This window comes from Capra hircus, chromosome 2, assembly GCF_001704415.2.
Source record: "Capra hircus breed San Clemente chromosome 2, ASM170441v1, whole genome shotgun sequence".
Taxonomy (NCBI): Eukaryota; Metazoa; Chordata; class Mammalia; order Artiodactyla; family Bovidae; genus Capra; species Capra hircus.
Window position 1 is genome coordinate 10,423,273 of NC_030809.1, and position 19,493 is coordinate 10,442,765.

Genomic DNA, 19,493 nt, shown 5'->3' on the forward strand with positions numbered 1-19,493 from the left:
TAAAAGTTGGAAACGACTGAGCGACTTCACTTTCACTTTTCACTTTCATGCTGGTAACCCACTCCAGTGTTCTTGCCTGGAGGATCCCAGGGACGGGGGAGCCTGGTGGGCTGCCGTCTATGGGGTCGCACAGAGTCGGACACGACTGAAGCGACTTAGCAGCAGCAGCAGCAGACATAAGCCATTACAACCAGAAGCCCTGCTGATGATCTTTCACCCAGCTGTTGGACAAAAGCAGACCTGAATCCTGTCTTCGTTATACAATCTAGTCACTATGACCAAAATTTTAAAATCCAAAGAGGCCTCCACTTGATTAAATAACCTTTTTCAGGCATGCATTTTGATGATCTGGAAGCCTGCCATCTGGTTGGATCCGTCCCTGGCTCCTGTTTGTCTAGAGTTTATACGACCCCGAAAGGTAGCTTCTCAGGACCGTTAGAGGAGACACAACAGACTGGTGTTTTTCCAATCCCTAAGCCCTATACCCTCTAGCTTATCTCCATCTTGGGAGTCAAAAGGCTGACGGTGCGAGCCCAGAGCAAGGGTGGCATCACAAGACTTTAGAGCCTGGGAGCGTCTTTGCAAAAAGAACGCATAGGGAAACCGAGCCCATTTTCCTCAGACAACTGCCGGCCGAGAAAAGCTCTGGCCTCCCGAGAAGGTCAACCCTCTCAAACCCTGAAAAACACCCCTAAACGGGAACCCAGTCTCCACCGCTACTACAGCGCCCTGTGCGTGCGTGCGTGCGTGCGTGGGAGTGTGTGTGCGCGCGCGCAGACGCACAGGTCGCTGGGAAGCCGCCTCTCCCCCTCTGGGTCTTCCAGTTTCCCAGCGTGCTTCGGGCCCGCCAAATGGGAGGGGGAGACGCAAGATGGCGGCAGCCGCGAACTCCGGCTCCAGCCTACCGCTGTTCGACTGCCCGACCTGGTGAGTGGCGGGGCGACCAGCGCTGGAGTGGCCTGGCCTGCGCTGGCCTGTGCCGGCCGGGCGGCTGATTTCTCGCAGCGAGCCGAACGGCCCAAACATCTTGGGACTGACTGAGGGAGAAGTGTCCGTCGGGCCGGGCGGCGTGTGGAGGAACCAGGAGCTCGGAGCCCGGGCCCAGAAACCGAGGAAACCCAGAGTTGGGGGCTCTGAGGCGCTGGCTTAGGCAGCCCCTCGGGCAGTCAGCCGGCTGCCGGGGCGCTTCGGGGCCTTGGTCTCGAACTTACCCCAACTCCTGACTGAGTGCCTCCTGCCTGAGTGCCTGGTGCTCTTGTGGAGCCCGGTACCTGCCCCCGCTCTCTGTCCCGAGCGCGCGCGAGCTAGCTTCCTGGCCCCGATCCCCCTCAGAGCCTCGCATCCCGCGGTTGTTACTGCAGCCTGGTGCGGCCCTTGCCTGTCTCGCTGACTGGGAGCTCCCTGAGGGCAGGAACGGCTCTGACCTACTCCTGTGCTCTTAGCCACCAGCGCGAAGTCGGGCACCAGAGGGCATCCTTGCTTGTTAGGATGAACTCCTAACCTGCCTTCGCAAGTTCTTGGGAATAATGGAATAATTTTAGTCTTTGAGTGGAGTACACGATGAATTATATGAATTGCCTGGCAAGGCGACCCATCCGAGTTAGAGCTATTTCTGCTCATCACAGTGTGTTGTTTGTGTGTGTTCGCCGTTATATTGAACCCTTCAAGGGCAAGGGCTGCCTAATGTTTCTCTAGAGTCACAGTTCCTAGGCCTGAGCCAGACACAGAGTAGGAGTTCAGAAAGCATATTCTGGATGTAACTTGGCTTTCCCTGGTTTCCAGACAAAATGGGCTTTTGTCCAATGCACTGTCCTCCCAGCAACCACCATAGAGGAGTTGGGTCAGGCTTGTGAGATGACTATGTTGTATCTTCAAGTCAGATGTAAATGGATGCATTTGTGTTTGTGTGTGTGTGCACGCGCGCGTGCGTAGATGTTGGGACTCTGGTAATTGTTCTTCAGACGAGCAAAGACAGGAAGCAAGTGAATGTGTAGCTGTTGTCTGGGTCTCTCTGCACTTCTGCACCACATAGTTGCTCCAGTCTGCAAATTGTGTCCATTTCAGTTCCTTGCCGCATTGATTTCAGAATATTTACTTATGTCTTCTAACTATAAGTTTACTGGGCCAGGATAGTAAATTTATAGTTAGAAGAGACTGTATAAGATCACTTACCATTTCCTTAACTTCTGGTGTGCACCAGACATTGTGTTAGGTGCTTTGACATTTATGTGTCTCCCTTGGATGGTATGATTATAGGAGTATAGAGAAAAGTTCCTTTATACATGCCATTGTAGAATGACCTGTTCAAAATTAACAAATATCTCTTGTATTTATTGGTACCTGGTTTCATGGCATACTTTTGGATTGCCCTCACTGCCTAAATTACATATCTGGTTTGACCTCAGAACTCAGGACAATGCCCTCTCTTTCTTCTGTGATGAGCCTACCTTGATCAGCCCCAGACACCAACTGATTTATTCTACCTTTGTATTGTAATTATTGGTAGTGGCAAATCTTAGACTCAAACTCCAAGTGACCAGACAACTCCGACTATAGTACTTGCATTCTCTGTCCTGCTTTCTCTCTAAGGTAGATAATTCAGTGTTAAAATACAGGTTTCTTTGGTGCTGCTCTAAATACAGATCCCCTGAAATATGTTTTAGAGCAGTTGAATCACTGGGGAGGTAAGTGTCAAATGCAGAAAGGAGCTATAATAGTAAAGTAGATGACATTTCTGCTTGAACATGAACTAATTATAGGCTGGTAAGAGAGCTGCAGTGTTGAATGGGATAATGATTGTAAATGGCATTTACAAACTCATCCTGAAAATATTTTTTCACTGTTACTTTTCAGGGCAGGTAAGCCCCCTCCTGGTTTACATCTGGATGTTGTCAAAGGAGACAAGCTAATTGAGGTATGGAAATACACATCTTCCCTTTTTTCCCCACCACACTAAAGATTCTTGCCAGTGACTCACTTTTCCACCCCCTCTCCTGTGCTTTGTTTTCCAGCAATGCTACTTTTGTTCATCCTGATTTTTTTTCTATTAAAAGCACATAGTGATAAAACACATGCCAGTGTGTATCTCTACAGATACTCAGTTTTTCTTGTGACTTTTCTTACCTTCCAAATGAAGGGTTTTAATAGATTGTGGGCCTGTAGGCCTCAGTGAAACTGGATGCCCTATAACTTGGTGAATTCCTTCTCTCTGAGTATGTGGAGTTGTGTGGAAGATGCAAGATCTGCAATAATTGAAGAAGAAAGTGAATGATATAGATTGAATTCAACTTTTAAGTTGCTTTTATGACATTCAAGCTAAAACCCTTCATAGAAGATCACAAACTAAGACAGATGTTCAAAAAAGAGAATGGAAATGGTGATGAAATTCATTCACTCATTTAAAACATTTACTGAGTGCTTATTATGTGCCAGTCTTTGTGTTTGGCATAGGGAATACAGCAGTAAAAAAAAACGAACATGGTTCCTGTCTTCAAAGGAATCATCTGGTGGGAAAGACAGAACCAAACAAAAATTTACATGATTATAGTCGAAGTAAATAGTATAAAGAACAAGTGTAGCAGAATTCTAGCTTTTCTCCAAGTTTCTAGAATGAAAACTGCATAGAACTGCAAGAGAACACGAATTTTGTTTAGCTCTTAGGTTGTGTGGATTTTTAAAAATTCTTTTGTACCATTTATTTACCAAGAAATGGGGATTAAGCCCACTGTGGCCATCGAGTTGTGAGTCTCCATGTCTTCAACCAACTTTAGGTTTGTTTGCTCAGATGACATTTAAATTCAAGGCCCTATTATTGAGTGCAGTTAGTTTTCTTTGGTGTATATAGTAAAAACATTGCACCCCGTAATGAAAACTGTCTGTGAAATCTCCTGAAGGATGTTCTATAAATACATTGTTTTCACTTTCAGGATGTTGTAGTGATACATGTATTTTGTAAAACATTAAGGCAGAAGTTTTGATGAATTCATCAAGCCCTTAGCCAGTCAGTTAGAACCACTTTGTCATGGGTTCTTCTGTCTTAAAGGTTACAAAATATCAGGATTATTCAAGGGAATAATTTAGCTAAAATGTCTTTTTTTTCTTTAACTATAAACTGTCCTACATATATAAAATGTTGCTGAATAGACATATAGAAATCTATTTTTCTAACCAGAATTTAATAAATCTTCAATTTGCAACAGGGAGAAAAAGATAAGGAGCCTAGCTTTAAAGACAATATCATAATTCTTTTGAGAAATAATATATATTTTGAAAGCACTCTTAACTTGTCAAACATCCTTCTGATTACTGGTTTCCATTAACTGGTGATATTGTCTTTCAGTGCTCTTAGGTGTTGCCACAAAGGTGTCATAAACTGGTGATGTTGTCTTTCAGTGCTCTGAGTTGCCACAAAGGTGTCATGTTACAATCCATAGGCATCACTGTGTCGTTTCTGAGAGAAATAGGCTCCAGATCTGCTTAAGGATTTAGGCAGCACTTGATACTAACCGAGCTATCTATGTCCAAGCCTTATGTCAGAGGCCTGTGATGTGTTGTGATAGCTGGGTTTAAGAAGTGCAATATTAAAACAAAAGCCATGAGTCTTTTAAGCCCGGGGTGTAAAGATACACTCTGAGTTATAACTCAGAGGCACAACTGGATAATGGTATTAGCCATAGCTAATTAAGCAGTTGTGGTTTAGTGACTACTGAAGGGCCAGTGCATTATTTCATTCACGTGTACAGAAGAAGCAAATTGTCTAAGAATTCACTCATTTTCTTGCTTCTGGGGCATACTGTTTTTTCCTCTACATTTTCACACTTCTATAATTGAGATACCTTTAATTGTGAATGTGCATATTTAACTTGGAGGCCTTTTCTCTTTCTTCTTCTCTAAACACCTAAAGCTCTGGTATTGACACCTTGTGGTGGTGGTTAGTCGCTAAGTTGTGTCCAACTCTTTTGTGACCCCATGGATTGTAGGCCACCAGGCTCCAGTGTCCTTGGCATTTCACAGGCAAGAATACTGGAGTGGGTTGCCATTTCCTTCTCTAGCAATCTTCCCAACCCAGGGATCAGACTTGCAAGAATACTGGAGTGGGTTGCCATTTCCTTCTCTAGCAATCTTCCCAACCCAGGGATCAGACTTGTGTCTCCTGCATTGGTAGGTGGATTCTTTACCGCTGAGCCACCAGGGAAGCCTGGAATCATAGAAAGGTGATCAATTTTGTATTAGAACCCAAGAGCTCTGGTGGTCTTATGACTTGTTTTAAGTCCAGCCTATGAGCTCTGTGGTTAGCAAATTTAAGTTTGTGAAGACATCATGTATGTGCATATAGAAACAAATGGAAAATGCATCTATGAGATTCAACTTGCATAGATATTGCCTAGAGAAAATAACATGATGACATTTTAGGGCTCTCTCAATTCTAAAGCAATATCTTATTTTTAACCCACGTCTTAATATTTGGGTCTGAGCAGGCATGGGACAGTTGTGGCATTGAGCTGTCAGACTGTTGTTGAATCTTGAGGCCCCCTAGCACTAGGGGTCTGGGACAAGCTCTCCCAGCAGCAAGTGGGCTCTGCTGGACAGTTTCCCAAAGGTGACCCCCATCCCTTTGAGCCTTAAAGTATAAGCTGGCAAGTAACTGGGTAAGTGTTTAAAAAAAAATTAAGAGTGTGACCTATACTACTTGTTCACTCCTTAAATGTTTGCCATATGGTAGATTTTTTGATGCAGGAAGAGTGAAGAAAATATATAGTGGTTATAAAAGCTTAGACTCTGTGAAATCAGACCTGAATTTCTAATCCAGTTTATAAATATCTAGCAGTGTGAACTTGCATATATTAATTAATTTCTTTATGCCTCACTGTTCCTATCTATAAAAATAGGAATAATAGTACCTACTTAGCTCACAGAGTGGCTGTAAAGATGAGATGACATAGCATAAAACTCATAGCACAGTGTGTGCACTTAAGTACTCAGCAGTTGTTAACTGTTACCAGTATGTGAGGTACATTTCTGGTTTTGTAAGAACACTGAAGCACAGGGGAGAGTAGTAGCCCACTGTGAGTTCAGTGACATAGCCAGGAACGAAAAATAAGCCTCTTGAATCCTAGCCTGGTACAATCCTAATTTGACTGTACTTCCTTACTCAGCTTTGTGCTGTCTTCTTTCAGGGATTTTAGAAGGAGCATAGTGTGAAATGTGAACTAGAGCTTAGTGAGACATTCTGTTTAAAGAAAAAAAAACGGAACTCCCTGGGATTCCAGTGGTTAGGGATCGGCGCTTTCACTGCTAAGGGCATGGGGTCAGTCACTGATCTGGGAACTAAGATCCTATAAGCCACGTGGTGCAGATAAAAATAAAAACTGTAAAGGAACAACATAATGTATATGAATGAGGGTTATTCTTCAAAGGCTCAAATTGTAGACCTTAAGAACTGAATGAAGTGTTAGCAAAAATTTAACCTAGGGTCCTTCATCTGTGACAGCCCAGTCCACAACCAATATGTGGCAAAATCTTTACTGATCAAGGATTAAAAGAAAAAGACAGGGTAGTGAGTTTTTCATAAAGATAAATTCAACTCAAAGAGTGGCCTTTTATCCTTGTCCTCCCTGCTTTTTTGTTAAAATGACCTTTCTTTTATAAAATGATTGGTGACAATTTTAAAAGAAAGTTCTTTTTTGGCAAAATGAAAGTTAACGGTGCTTCATCAGCCCCTGCAATTTTTAAAATAACAGTTTGCTGCTCTGCAAAATCTTCTTTTCTACTATTATATTGAGACATTATATAGTTCTATTTTTTCCAGTTCCACAGGAGTGGTTAGAAACATTTTGGAGTTCTTCTCAGAATTATTTCAGACCCATGGCACTGTTGTTGAGAATATTAGCCTTGCAAGTTATTCATACCTGAGTTTAAATCCCACATCTGCTACTTAACCAGCCTGACTGCCTTGAATGACTAGATTCATCTCTCTGAATTCGTTTTCTAATGTTTAATAACAAAGGTGATAGGCTTCCCTGGTGGCTCAGACAGTAAAGAATCTGCCTGCAATGCAGGAGACCCCAGTTCGATCCCTGGGTCAGGAAGATTCCCTGGAGCAGGTAATGGCAACCCATTCCAGTATTCTTGCCTGGAAAATTCCATGGACAGAGGAGCCTGGCAGGTTACAGTCCATGGGGTTGCAAAGAGTTGGATACGACTGAGCAACTAACATTTTCACTTTCAATAATAAAGGTGATACTTAGTTCACAGACCTGTTTTGAGGATTAGACGAGATAATGCTTAAAATGCCTAGCAAAAAATAGCCCTTCAATAAATGTGAATTTCTACATTCTCTTTCCTCAAACCTGGAAAATCTTTCCCCTGTGAGGTCATACCATATTTGGACAAAGCAAGTACTCATTTAGAGTTAACTCTGAGTAATGCTTTTTTGTGGCCAAAATGAAATGGGACCATAAAGTTAGGTCTAGAGGCTCATACGGTGATGTCTAACGTAATTCTGATTTCAAGGGGCTTCCAAAAATATTTTGGGGCTCTGGCAGCATGATTAGAATATAGGTAAGTGTTTATACCTCCCTTCCTTTGCAAACCAGTTGATAGTCTTCATTTGAATATGTATTTTTCTGAAAAGAGGTCTTATTCCTTTATAGGCATGCCTTATGTTTTTATTTGCTGCTCAACCTCAAGTTAAGTGAAATCTTAAATTTACAATGAAAAGAAGACAGCCTCTCTTGCAGGCCATTTACATCTAATAGGATTAGGGAAAGTTCTTTTCATATCGGCACTCAACATTTGACCACTATATTTGGGGATTAAAATTGCCATCCCCAAAAAATGTTAGTAAATTTTTCTGAGGTCTCTATCTTGAAGAATAATAGGAAATATATATACATATACATATATATATATTTACTTTGACAAGGAATTTTACGTTAATACGCTCTACTTTTATTGGAACAATTTTTGCTAAACCCTGTTGAAACCAGCTATAAGTAGTATTTTATATTTATTTAGAAACTGATTATCGATGAGAAGAAGTATTACTTATTTGGGCGAAACCCTGATTTGTGTGACTTCACAATAGACCACCAGTCTTGCTCTCGGGTCCATGCTGCCTTGGTCTACCACAAGCATCTGAAGAGAGTTTTCCTGATAGATCTCAACAGTAGTAAGTAACTCGTATCCCATCCCATTTTACACATTCCCTTTTGGGCAGTGTGGAGATGCTCTTTGGGTTCTTCAGATTTGAAATTGTGTTTTATTGCTCATCAAGGAAGTTTATGTTTGGTTTTTGAATCAGTCCTTCTCCATTCCTGTGTTATTTCCTATTTTACTGAAATAATTAATGAGTGGAGAGAGAAGATTTTAGGGGTTGCTTTCCTGAAGAGAGTAGTAGGTATATAGAGAGAACAAAAAAACACCTGGGAACTAGGGAATATGTTTATAGGCCCCTGAGAGATTGTGATCCAGTTTAAGCAGAAGCTGTGGTTAGCTCCATTAATGTAGCAGAGTTGTGGGTACAGGACATTAAAAAAAATCCTTATTTTGAGCAAGTTCATTTTTTATAATAGGTTCTTTATCTCAGCTACATTTTGCTTTGACTACTACTGCTACTAATATCAATTTTAATTCTGTGAGCACACTCTGACTATAAGATTTTCAAGTTTGTCAGAGATAATATCAGAAATGCAATTGAAACTTGACTACATGGGGCCTTGAAGTTTGTTCGTTTTCACCTGTGTATAATTAATTGCAGCATGGAACGTAAAGGATCTCCTTCCTGGGTTGATCGTGTTTTACTCCTTTTTTCCCCCTCTGCATACACATGCACACGTTATCCCAGTATGGTTATATGGTGGTTTTGGAGAGCCTTGTCTCATAAGTACTTACTTGCAAATTTATCTCGTCTTTTCTCTCCATTTCATAATATGCAGAATGTAGACATGGAAAAGTATCCAGACTCTGCAGTAGGATTTTTGGCCTATCTTGCCATTGGTATTACACGTGTTTCAGCCAGCCTCATTTCTTATTCTGGGGAAACCCCAAGTATAACTGCTACCCATCCAGCAGTTCCTGTATTCCTTAGGCTTGGGGCTGGAGAGATCAGACCTCAGCAGTTCCTGTCCTCCTCCTTGCGGGGCATGGCTTTTGCCGGGTTGGAGCCTTTCCTGCTGGACCCAGAATGGAGTCAGTCTGATAGCTGAGGTACTTGTTATGTGGGGTAACAGCAGGTCTGAAGATGTGTAAGAAATCCACTGTAGTGATTCAGGATTCAGTGAAGAGTTTCCTTTTCAGTGTGACTCATGACAAGGGATGCAAAGTAGACCCAATGCCATTTCTGTTTTAAAAAGCAAAACTGATGTGCTGGCAGAAGCTTCTCTTCTGCAATTCAGGTTTGTTTTTTATTTGTTTTTTTCTTTTCCTCTCTTACATTTCTGATTTGGTTATTCCCAGCACACGGCACTTTCTTGGGTCACATTCGATTGGAGCCACACAAGCCTCAGCAAATTCCCATCGACTCCACGGTCTCATTTGGTGCATCCACAAGGGCATACACTCTACGTGAGAAGCCTCAGACATTGCCATCAGCTGTGAAAGGAGATGAGAAGATGGGTGGAGAGGATGATGAACTCAAGGGCTTACTGGGGCTTCCAGAGGAGGAAACAGAACTTGATGTAATTCTATTGTCTATGTCATTGTTATGTCTTGGAGACTCTGGTTTTTGCAGTAGCTGTTCTGTGTAGCTTGAAATGCCAATTACTTAGCAGCTGGAGGTTTTCTTGAATAGAGTGGTAAGCCTTTGCCACTTTGGCAGTGTGGTGTGGCCCTTGGAAATCTGCACTGTGTGGGTTTGGTTGTATATAACCAGGGCTGACTAGCCACTAGACCCTTATGGCTGTCTTGTGCACCTTTGCTGCATGTTAGAAGCCAAGGCTGGGAGTTACCTTTCTTAAGAGCTCTACCATCCAGTGCAGTAGCCACCAGCCACATTCCAAGTGCTCAGTAGTCACATGGAGCTAGTGACTGACCAAACTAAATAGCTCTGATAGAAAGCATTTCTATCATCCAGAAAGTTTGTTTGAACAGCACTGGCTTACAGAGATTGGCGCTTTCATTCATTTATGTAGCTTTTTTTGATACTGTCCAATCAGCCCAAGAATCTTCTGAGTAGAACTAGACTGCTTTTGCTCTGGACCTGGCTGCCCTGAATTTTACAAGATTTAACTTCAATGTGTTAAGGTTTTCCTTGTCTAGAGTTGACCCCAGTAGTTTGTGATGTAGCTTTTGTCTTCACCTGCCTGTTACTGTATTGGTGTGACTGGTCTATCCAGGTAGATCAAATGGCAGCCTGTCCTTAACCACCCACATACATTTACTCTTCTTGTATACAGAGTCAGTTTCCCAGATCGTAGGAAGAAAAAAGCACAGTAGAAATCTTACAACTCAGAAGTTAGTTGGTTGTAAATAAGTAGCCTCATAGCCAGGGGCCTGGTTGGCAGTCCCTCTTGCCCATTCTTTTCCAGACTGCTTCCATGCCTCCTCCTGTCATCTCTAGGTCTTGTTCTCAAGACATTTGGGATGTCTCAAACTGCAGCGCAGATTGGAATAAGTCCAAGGGATTGAAAAGAGGCAGGCAGCAGTGCTGAGGCCAAGTTAATCACTGAGATGGATGGATAGTTATGAATAGAAACGGGGCCAGACAGGGATGGGGAGTGACAAAATATTAATGCCAAATATTCTGTGCACTGGCAGCATCCTAACTAGTTTTAAAGGAGAGAGCCACTGGGAAAGAAACTGTCTGTTTTTCTTTCTCATCTGTTTTGTTACTTTAAACAGTTCTTGAATTTCTTCCCAGTCGCATTCGTTTAATTCTCAGCATGAAGACATGATAACCTTCTTCAAAAAACCCCCAAACCTCAACTCAAGGGTTTTTGCACAGATGACTTGTTTTCAGCTCAAGGTCCTTCAGCCCCTTTTGAATATCACTGCCTCACTGGTCACTGAAGATGTTCCACACCCTGTCAAATGAGCCTTGCTGGTGTTAGCTATTTAGGGACAGTAATCTTTTCTGGATGCAAGGAGAACTTCATCTGTGTGAAGAGGTCAAGGTTAGCTCCTAATCCCTTCCTGCTCTTTGGTAATATTCTCCTTCAAATTCCTGTGTACTCATTCCTGTCTTTCCTGTGTGAACTCTGGCCCAGAACCTGACAGAATTCAACACTGCCCACAACAAGCGGATTTCCACTCTCACCATTGAGGAGGGGAATCTGGACATTCAGAGACCAAAGAGGAAGAGGAAGAACTCACGGGTGACCTTTAGTGAGGATGATGAGATCATCAACCCAGGTGAGGTGTCCTCCTAGTTTTTTCTGATGAAAAGGTTATGATCCTGGAGAGTAGTTTACACAACCTTTAGGTCAGTTGTTTCTCAACAAGGTTTAGAATAACAAGTGCTATATTCAAGGGAGATATTTTTGTACACTACAGGCATACTTTGGAGATATTGTGGGTTTGGTTCAAGAATTTCAGTAAAGCAAGTCACACACATTTTTTGGTTTCCCGGTACACGCGAAAGTTACGTTTACACTACGCTGTAGTCTGTTAAGTGTGTGGTAGCGTCATGTCTAAAAAGACAATGTACATACCTTAATTAAAAAATACTTTATTACTAAAAAACACCAGCCATGATCTGAACCTTCAGCAAGTTGTAATCTTTTTACAATAGTGACAGCAAGGATCACTGGTCATATACCACTGTAGGGAAGTCACTCAGTCGTGTCTGACTCTTCGCGACCCCATGGACTGCAGCCTACCAGGCTCCTCCGTCCATGGGATTTTCCAGGCAAGAGTACTGGAGTGGGGTGCCATTGCCTTCTCCGACTATAACAACTGTAACAATAATGGAAAAGTTTGAAACATGTGAGAATTACCAAAATGTAACACAGAGCTAGGAAGTGAGTAAATGCTGTTGGGAAAATTGCACTGAAATACTTACTCAATGCAGAGTTGCCACAAACCTTCAAATTTACTGAAATAAAAAACTCAGTGTCTGTGAAGTACAATAAAACAAGCTATGCCTTTTCATTGATGGAGTGCCCTGAACACTCAAGCATTATCCAGTTGCAGTGTGAAAGAAGTAGCTAGAGGAAGGGCCCATACAATTCAGTATACAGAGCATGGCTGTAGTTCTCCTTTGCCGATGCAGTATGTCTGTATCATAGTGGAGTTTAAGTATAGGTTAGAGCAGACACTGTTTTCTTCATGGGGATCTGTGTATGACTGGTAACTTAAAATTGGACAACTTTCTGCCACTACTAACTGCATTGAAGTCTTGCCTCTTTAAGGCTCTAAGTTAGTTAAGTCGCTCAGTCGTGTCCAACTCTTTGCGACCCCATGGACTGCAGCCTCCCAGGCTCCTACGTCCATGGGGTTCTCCAGGCAAGAATACTGGAGTGGGTTGCCATTTCCTTCTCCAGGGGATCTTCCCAACCCAGGGATTGAACCCAGGTCTCCTGTATTAGAGGCAGACGCTTTAACCTCTGAGCCACCAGGGAAGCCTATTAAGGCTCTAACTTCTACTAAAATACTAAATGTGTTTTGTAGTCTTAAGGGAGAAGGAGACTCCCAGCTATGGACAGTGGTCCTTGAATGCTGGGAAATGCGCATGAAGGAGAGCAGATTGGGGGGAGGCACCCTGAGAATAGATGTTTGCAAGGCTGACCTTCGGGAGGAAGGAGTGGGCGAAACCAGAGCCTGTGAGTAGCAAGTATTTGGCTCGGCATTAAAAGCAACAACAGATCCTTATATTTAGAAGAAAAATTAAAAGAATTCCTGTGAAAGAGATTGAAGCATTCATTCTAGTGACTTTTGTTCACTTTCTGATGATGTGTGAAGTGGAATGAATTACTTGTCAAAGTAGTGAATGTCCAAGGGAAATATTCAGTCAGGAGCTGAATGACTAATCTAGAAAGTTTATTTCTGGATGCCAGATAAGAGTTTCTAGGGGTTGGACATAGAAATCTGTAGAATCTTATTTGTACTGATGAACAGCCTACAGTATGGGAATGACTGAACTAGATAATTCATTAAGTCTCCCTTCAAGACCTAGGGTCTAATATGTTCTGTTTTTTCTCTTGAAAATTATTGTGGAACTTCTCTGGTGGTCCAGTGGTTACGACTCTGCTCCTAATGCAGGGGCCATGGGTTCAGTATCTGGTCAGGGAACTAAGATCCCACATGCCACATGGGGCAGCTAAAAAGAAAAAGAAGAAAATTATTGTCCTGGAACTTTATGAAGGCAGTATGTTCAGGGAGAGTATGGCAGAGTGTTTAAGAGCGTGGACTCTGATCAGAGGGCTTGGGTATGAAATTCACATCTCTGCTTGGTAGCTCTGTGACCCTCTGGTCAAGTGACTTATCAGACTTATGGCCCCATAGGATTGATGGAGAGATTAAATGATTAAGTGAAAATACCTCCGATATGTGCTCGGCACTCAGTTCAGTTCAGTCACTCAGTCATGTCTGACTCTTTGTGATCCCATGGACTGCAGCACACCAGACTTTCCTGTCCATCACCAACTCCCAGAGCTTGCCCAAACTTAGGTCCATCGAGTTGATGATGCCATCCAACCATCTCATCCTCTGTTGCCCCCTTCTCCTCCTGCCTTCAATCTTTCCCAGCATCAGGATCTTTTCCAATGAGTCAGTTCTTCACATCAGGTGGCTGAGGTATTGGAACTTCAACTTCAGCATCAATGATTATTCAGAACTGATCTCCTTTAGGATGGACTGGTTTGATCTTGCAGTCCAAGGGACTCTCAAGAGTCTTCTCCAACACCACAGTTCAAAAGCATCAATTCTTTGGCACTCAGCTTTCTTTATACTCTAACTCTCACATCCATACATGACTACTGGAAAAACCATAGCTTTGACTTTTATTGGTAAAGTAAATGTCTCTGCTTTTTAATATGCTGTCTAGGTTTGTCATAGCTTTTCTTCCAAGGAGCAAGTTTCTTTTAATTTCATGGCTGCAGTCGCCATCTGCAGTGATTTTTGGAGCCTAAGAAAATAAAGTCTGTCACTGTTTCCATTGTTTCCCCATCTATTTGCCATGAAGTGATGGGACTCGATGCCATGACCTTCCTTTTTTGAATGTAGAGTTTTAAATCCAGCTTTTTCACTCTCTTCTTTCACTTTCATCAAGAGGCTTTTTAGTTCCTCTTTGCTTTCTGCCATAAGGTGGTGTCATCTGCATATGTGAGGTTACTGATATTTCTCCCAGCAATCTTGATTCCAGTTTGTGCTTCATCCGGGCACTCAGTAGCTCTTGATGAGTGTTAGCCAGTATCCCAGTCATCATCTGCCAGCCCTGTCACACTTACCTGTGCAGACTTTCCTATACCAGAAGTAGACCTGGCAAGGAACTTCTTGGTAGATCTTCCAGGAGCAGAGATTTCCTGCAGTGGGTAGACTCCCTCTTCAGGAGTCAAATGGCTCGAGAATGAGGAAAGGGTGAGGGGACCGAACACTGTGCAGCCAGCACAAGACAGGGTCTCCTCGATGGCCTCGTCCTCACTTCCACAGGCCTGTTGTGTTCATGGGGCACATACCCTGTAGCCACGCCTCTCGGGCTCCAGTTGCTCTTGCGCTTCATTTAGCTTTCCTGAAGGGCTGATTGGAACAGGGCTCCTGTGGTAATGAGAGAAAATAAGGGTGCCTGTTTTTAGAGACCTTGTCTCCTTCCTGATGAGCCTGGCTACCTTTTCCTCTTTCTTTTTCCGTATAGAAGCTGTTCATTTGTTCGTTCGTTGAACAACAATTGTTTGTATACGTAATTCCGGGATATATTCTTTAGAGGCATCCTAATATGTGAAAAGCCAGACTTAAATAAACCAGGGGCTCTTCAATTAAATAAGGAATACTTTATATCCCAAAGGGATTCACGGGAGTGTTTCTTTAAATAGCAAACACCTTCATTACATTAAAATAAGGTGTACAATGTCTGCTCGGGAAACAACTCCTTTCCTACCACTGTATTAAGGTAAAAGGGCCAGGGAGTTGGTTTTTCTAGTAATGATAGTAAGTCTGTGCTTGCCTGTCTCCCCACACTTTGTCTTCAGTGAGGAAACTGTTCATTCTAGGTCATCCAACCCAGTCTCCCCTCTGTGCTCCAAGATGACTACTTTCATACTTCCCTTGAAGCACCTCCATTGTATTGTGACCCATCTGGCTTTATAGCTGTGAGCCTTAGGACCATGTCTTGTTCTTTATTTCCATGCCTTCTGTCCAATAAATGAGAGACTGATTGCAAGGATGTTACTTGATCTTAGTGCTTTCTTCTGGCAGAGTGAATGAATGAAGCTAGAAGCTTTGTAGGGTGCAGTAGTGTGTGTGTAAGCTGTGAAAAGCTCTCCCACCTTGCCTGGGCAGGGCCTTCAGATCTTTTAGTGAGTCTTCTTTGTACAGGCATGCATTGGAGATATTATGGGTTCCATTCCAGACCACTTCAATAAAGCAAATGTCAAAGCAAGTCACGCAGATTTGTTTGGTTTGCCAGTGCATATATAATTTACATTTACAAGTGTACAGTAGCATTATGTCTAAAAAATAGCATTATATCTAAAAAAAACCCATGTCCTTGTTTCTTTACAGTGCTTTAATTAAATACTTTATTGCTAAAAAATGCAAACTATCATCTGACAGTGCACGGTTGCCACCAACCTTCGATTTGTTTTTGTTTTGTTTTGTTTTGTTTTAAAAACCCTGCAATATCTGCAAAGCACAATAAAGTGAAACACAGTAAAGCGAGGTATGCCTGTATTCAGTGCAAAAGGCAAAGTTAAGCTAGAAGCCCTGGGTGTGGATCCTGATTTTGTTTTTCGCTTATGAGCAGGTGTTAGCAGAGTACGTGGTGTGTGACCTCTTAAGGTGTCCCTCTTTTATTACTAACATGAGATTGATGATGTCTACTTTTTTTTAATCTCCCCTCAAAAGAGGGAAGTATGTGGAATGGGAAAGTAGTCTAGAGCACAGGCTGCTGAGCTTTATATCCTGGCTTCTCTCTAGCAAGGTGACTGGGCCTGTCTTTTTCCTCCTCCAAGCCTGAGTTTGTTTTCTCATCTATTACATGTTTACTCTAGTGGTACTTAGCTCATAGGGTTGTTGTGAGGATTGAACACAGACCCAGCAAACCCTTGAAGTGTTAGCTGTATTTTACTGTTTTAATATGAGTTATTGTGATGACTGTTCACACTGAGCCATGTGACATTAATCCTCCCAGTTGATTACTGAATTAACCCTGCTCTCGTGTCTTTTCGCAGAGGATGTGGATCCCTCAGTTGGTCGCTTTCGGAACATGGTGCAGACTGCAGTGGTCCCGGTCAAGGTAGGAAGCATGTTTGGAATGTTACATAATCTGGGTTAAAAACCCACTCTTCCATATGTAGGCTTAATTTTAAAACACATTCTTTGCTCCTTTCTTGTTTTTCATACTGTGGGAATACTTTTACCTGACCTGTGTGTTGGGATCCTGGAGTGCCCTAGAGAAACTGCAGGTGACGAGCCAGCTTAATGCTGCATGTAAATTATGATGTGATGCAAGTCTGAAAATTTACCTCTCAGCAGGGTAGGGTGCAGAGAGACCCATGTTTCTTTAGCCTTCCCTTCTTAACTCAGAGTAAGCTGTTAGGCAAAGAGGAGGCATAATTGCCTTCTGCATGGCACCTCTGGCTTTTGCCATGGCTTTGTTTTGTGAACAAGAATGACAACAGATAGGAAAGCCAGCCCACATTGGGTTAGGTTTAAAGATAGCTCTATTGAAGAACCAAGAAGTGGAAGCTACAGAGATGTTCTGAGTGCTCATGGAGAACTACCTGACAGCAAGGGCTCCAAAAGGGAACAAGTGGCCCCTGGAAGCAGATCCCTGTTGGCAGAGGTGTTCAAATGGTGATTGGAAGATGCTGGTCAGAGCTGCTAGAGAGAGTCGGGTTTTTTCCTAATCTTCAGAATATATTAGATCAAGAAATGTGTCAAGTTTCTGGTTAGTCTTTGTTTCAGAAAGATCTTTCGTTGAACTTTAGTCCAATGTGAAAAACTACAAGATGAAATTTTTTCATACAACTCCATAGAATTTGTGTCACATTTCCCCTTGAGCACCTTTCTCTTCTTTCTTCTTCCTTTGGAATTTTCTGCTGTCTGTTTCCCCCAAGAAAATAAAAATTAGAATACTTGCAACCATCTATTAATCACCTTTGTTTCCTACAAGGGCATTTTAACATCAAAAACAGAGAGAGAGGCATGATCTTAGGGTAAAGAATAGTCCCTTAAACTGGATAAGTCTGTCTTTATGAAAAGTTCACACACTGGCCTCATTTTTCTTGGTTTGGCATAGGATGATGAGCACTGTGTGTGGAGCAGTGTTTGGGAGCCACGTGTTAGAGGACCACTGTAAGGCCTCTTCAGGCCCTGAGATTTGAGGACAGTGAGATGGGTTGTTTGGGAAACAAACGATTTAGAGGTTCAGGGGCCTTCCCCAGCTTTTCTAGGACTGCAGTAGAGGAACCTAACAGCACTCTTCTGTCTCACTTCTGTCTCCTCTGTAAACCACAGAAGAAGCGGGTGGAGGGCCCTGGCTCCCTGGGCCTGGAGGAATCGGGGAGCAGGCGCATGCAGAACTTTGCCTTCAGTGGAGGACTCTACGGGGGCCTGCCCCCCACGCACAGTGAAGCTGGCTCCCAGCCGCACGGCATCCATGGGACAGCGCTCATTGGTGGCTTGCCCATGCCATACCCGAACCTCGCTCCTGATGTGGACTTGACCCCTGTTGTGCCGTCAGCAGTGAACATGAACCCTGCACCAAACCCTGCCGTCTATAACCCTGAAGCTGTCAACGAACCCAAGAAGAAGAAATACGCAAAAGAGGCGTGGCCGGGCAAGAAGCCCACACCTTCCTTACTGATTTGATATTTTTGGTCATGGAGGAGGGTGGGATTGGGTGGGAATAGGGTGGAAGGGTGCTGGGGGGAGCTAATGAATTAGGGAGAAAAACTTTTCATGTGTGCAGTATCGTCTTTCAGAATGTCTCCTGGGGTCCTAACCATGTAATATTAAAACGGGGGGTGAGGTTGAAATATCCCAGAAAGACCTGTCTTCAGAACACTTTCATTGTGGAGAAATGTTTCATATATCCTTTTAAATAGATTGCCCTGGCTTTTCCCCAGGCTTTCCTTTTCTCCTTTTTTTTTTTCTCCCTCTTTCTAGGGTCATTTTTATTTAAGGTCACATACCCCAGGGAGAAACTCTAGGCCCTCAGGTTGAATCCAGAGCTGTGGGGGTGACAGAAGCCCCGCCAGCCTCGTGGGTCCAGTAGCCTAATTTGTACCTACTATCCCTGGAAGTCCAGGTAGCAGAGGAGTTGCCGCAGATTCCAGGTTGCTTAACAGGAGGGTTTAAAATTCTCCAGTTAAGCTAAGATTTAAACACAAAAGTGTTTTCCTGGGTCAGTGGTTTTGAGGTCCAGCAGTTTGGCTTTTCTCTTTTGTCCTTTCTGTTCGAATGAGAACATTTTTATTTTTCTTCATCTGACCAGTGCCATAGACACAGGTTGATAGTTTTAAACTTACAGTATTGTTTGAACTCTACCTGTTTTTCTTGTGAAATCTGAGTACTTGCGGAAGTTTCTCACTTGATTTCAGGGTACTGTCCTCTACTCTCTAAAGTATTACTTTCCTTTTTGAGTGTGTTATGAAGGCAATTTTTAAAGGATATGACCAGTTAGAGCAATTCTGATTAAAAAGGAAAAGATTTTTACTTTGAAGTAACGGATGTCTCTAAGAGGACATTTTTAGATGATGGTTCGGAGGCTCTTTCCCCCACTCCACCCAGAGCTCCAAGACTAGAAGACCTGGCTAACAAACATAGGAGACGAAGGTAGGACACATTGATAAGAGCTTTGTACAGAGATTTGTACATTTGTGTAATAGGCCTTTTCACGCTTTATGTGTAGCTTTTTACCTGTAACCTTTATTACATTGTAAATTAAATGTAACTTTTGTCATTTGGGTGCAGTTTGTGATTCAGTTGCCATCACCTACTTCCACTGCCATGAGGGAATATTTGTCAGAGGTACAGCTGTCAGGCTTGGGAGGTGACGCTGTGTCCCCATTTTATTACCACAAATAAAGATGCCCCTTGATGAATTGGAAATTCTAATTAGAGATTCCAGTCCCCTGATGAAGCCTCACTGAGCAAAGTGGGTTAAGACAGACAGACGGGTGCCCTTGTCCCAGTGTAACCACCACCGTCTGGCTGCAGCTGTGTGCATTTGAGCTACAGCTCAGAAAGCACAGGAGTGAGAGCAAGCAAGCGAGAGGAAGTTGAGGACGTTTAGAGGGGATCTCAGCTGGAGTTTGAGCTGGGTGGATGTGTCTTGCATGCTAGGACACTGTGCAGGAAGCGCGCTTTGTGCATGGTGAGACAACGCACGTGACTGG

The 19,493-nt window shown here is 42.9% G+C and overlaps 1 protein-coding gene across 1 annotated transcript; it reads left to right on the plus strand.

The window, feature by feature from the left end:
- On the plus strand, positions 784–19,061 carry PPP1R8 (protein phosphatase 1 regulatory subunit 8). Its single transcript, XM_018056848.1, has 7 exons — positions 784–927; positions 2,854–2,914; positions 8,017–8,170; positions 9,457–9,677; positions 11,205–11,349; positions 16,323–16,387; positions 17,611–19,061. Exons 1-7 carry the CDS (start codon positions 872–874, stop codon positions 17,962–17,964), a joined length of 1,056 nt encoding a protein of 351 aa, XP_017912337.1. The 5' UTR covers positions 784–871; the 3' UTR covers positions 17,965–19,061.

Excerpts from the sequence above, each read along its gene's own strand:
- PPP1R8 (XM_018056848.1), top strand. The coding sequence starts at position 872 with ATGGCGGCAGCCGCGAACTCCGGCTCCAGCCTACCGCTGTTCGACTGC. Across the intron at positions 8,171-9,456 it reads CCTGATAGATCTCAACAGTA|CACACGGCACTTTCTTGGGT; the intron begins GTAAGTAACTCG and ends GGTTATTCCCAG. Across the intron at positions 9,678-11,204 it reads AGGAGGAAACAGAACTTGAT|AACCTGACAGAATTCAACAC; the intron begins GTAATTCTATTG and ends ACTCTGGCCCAG.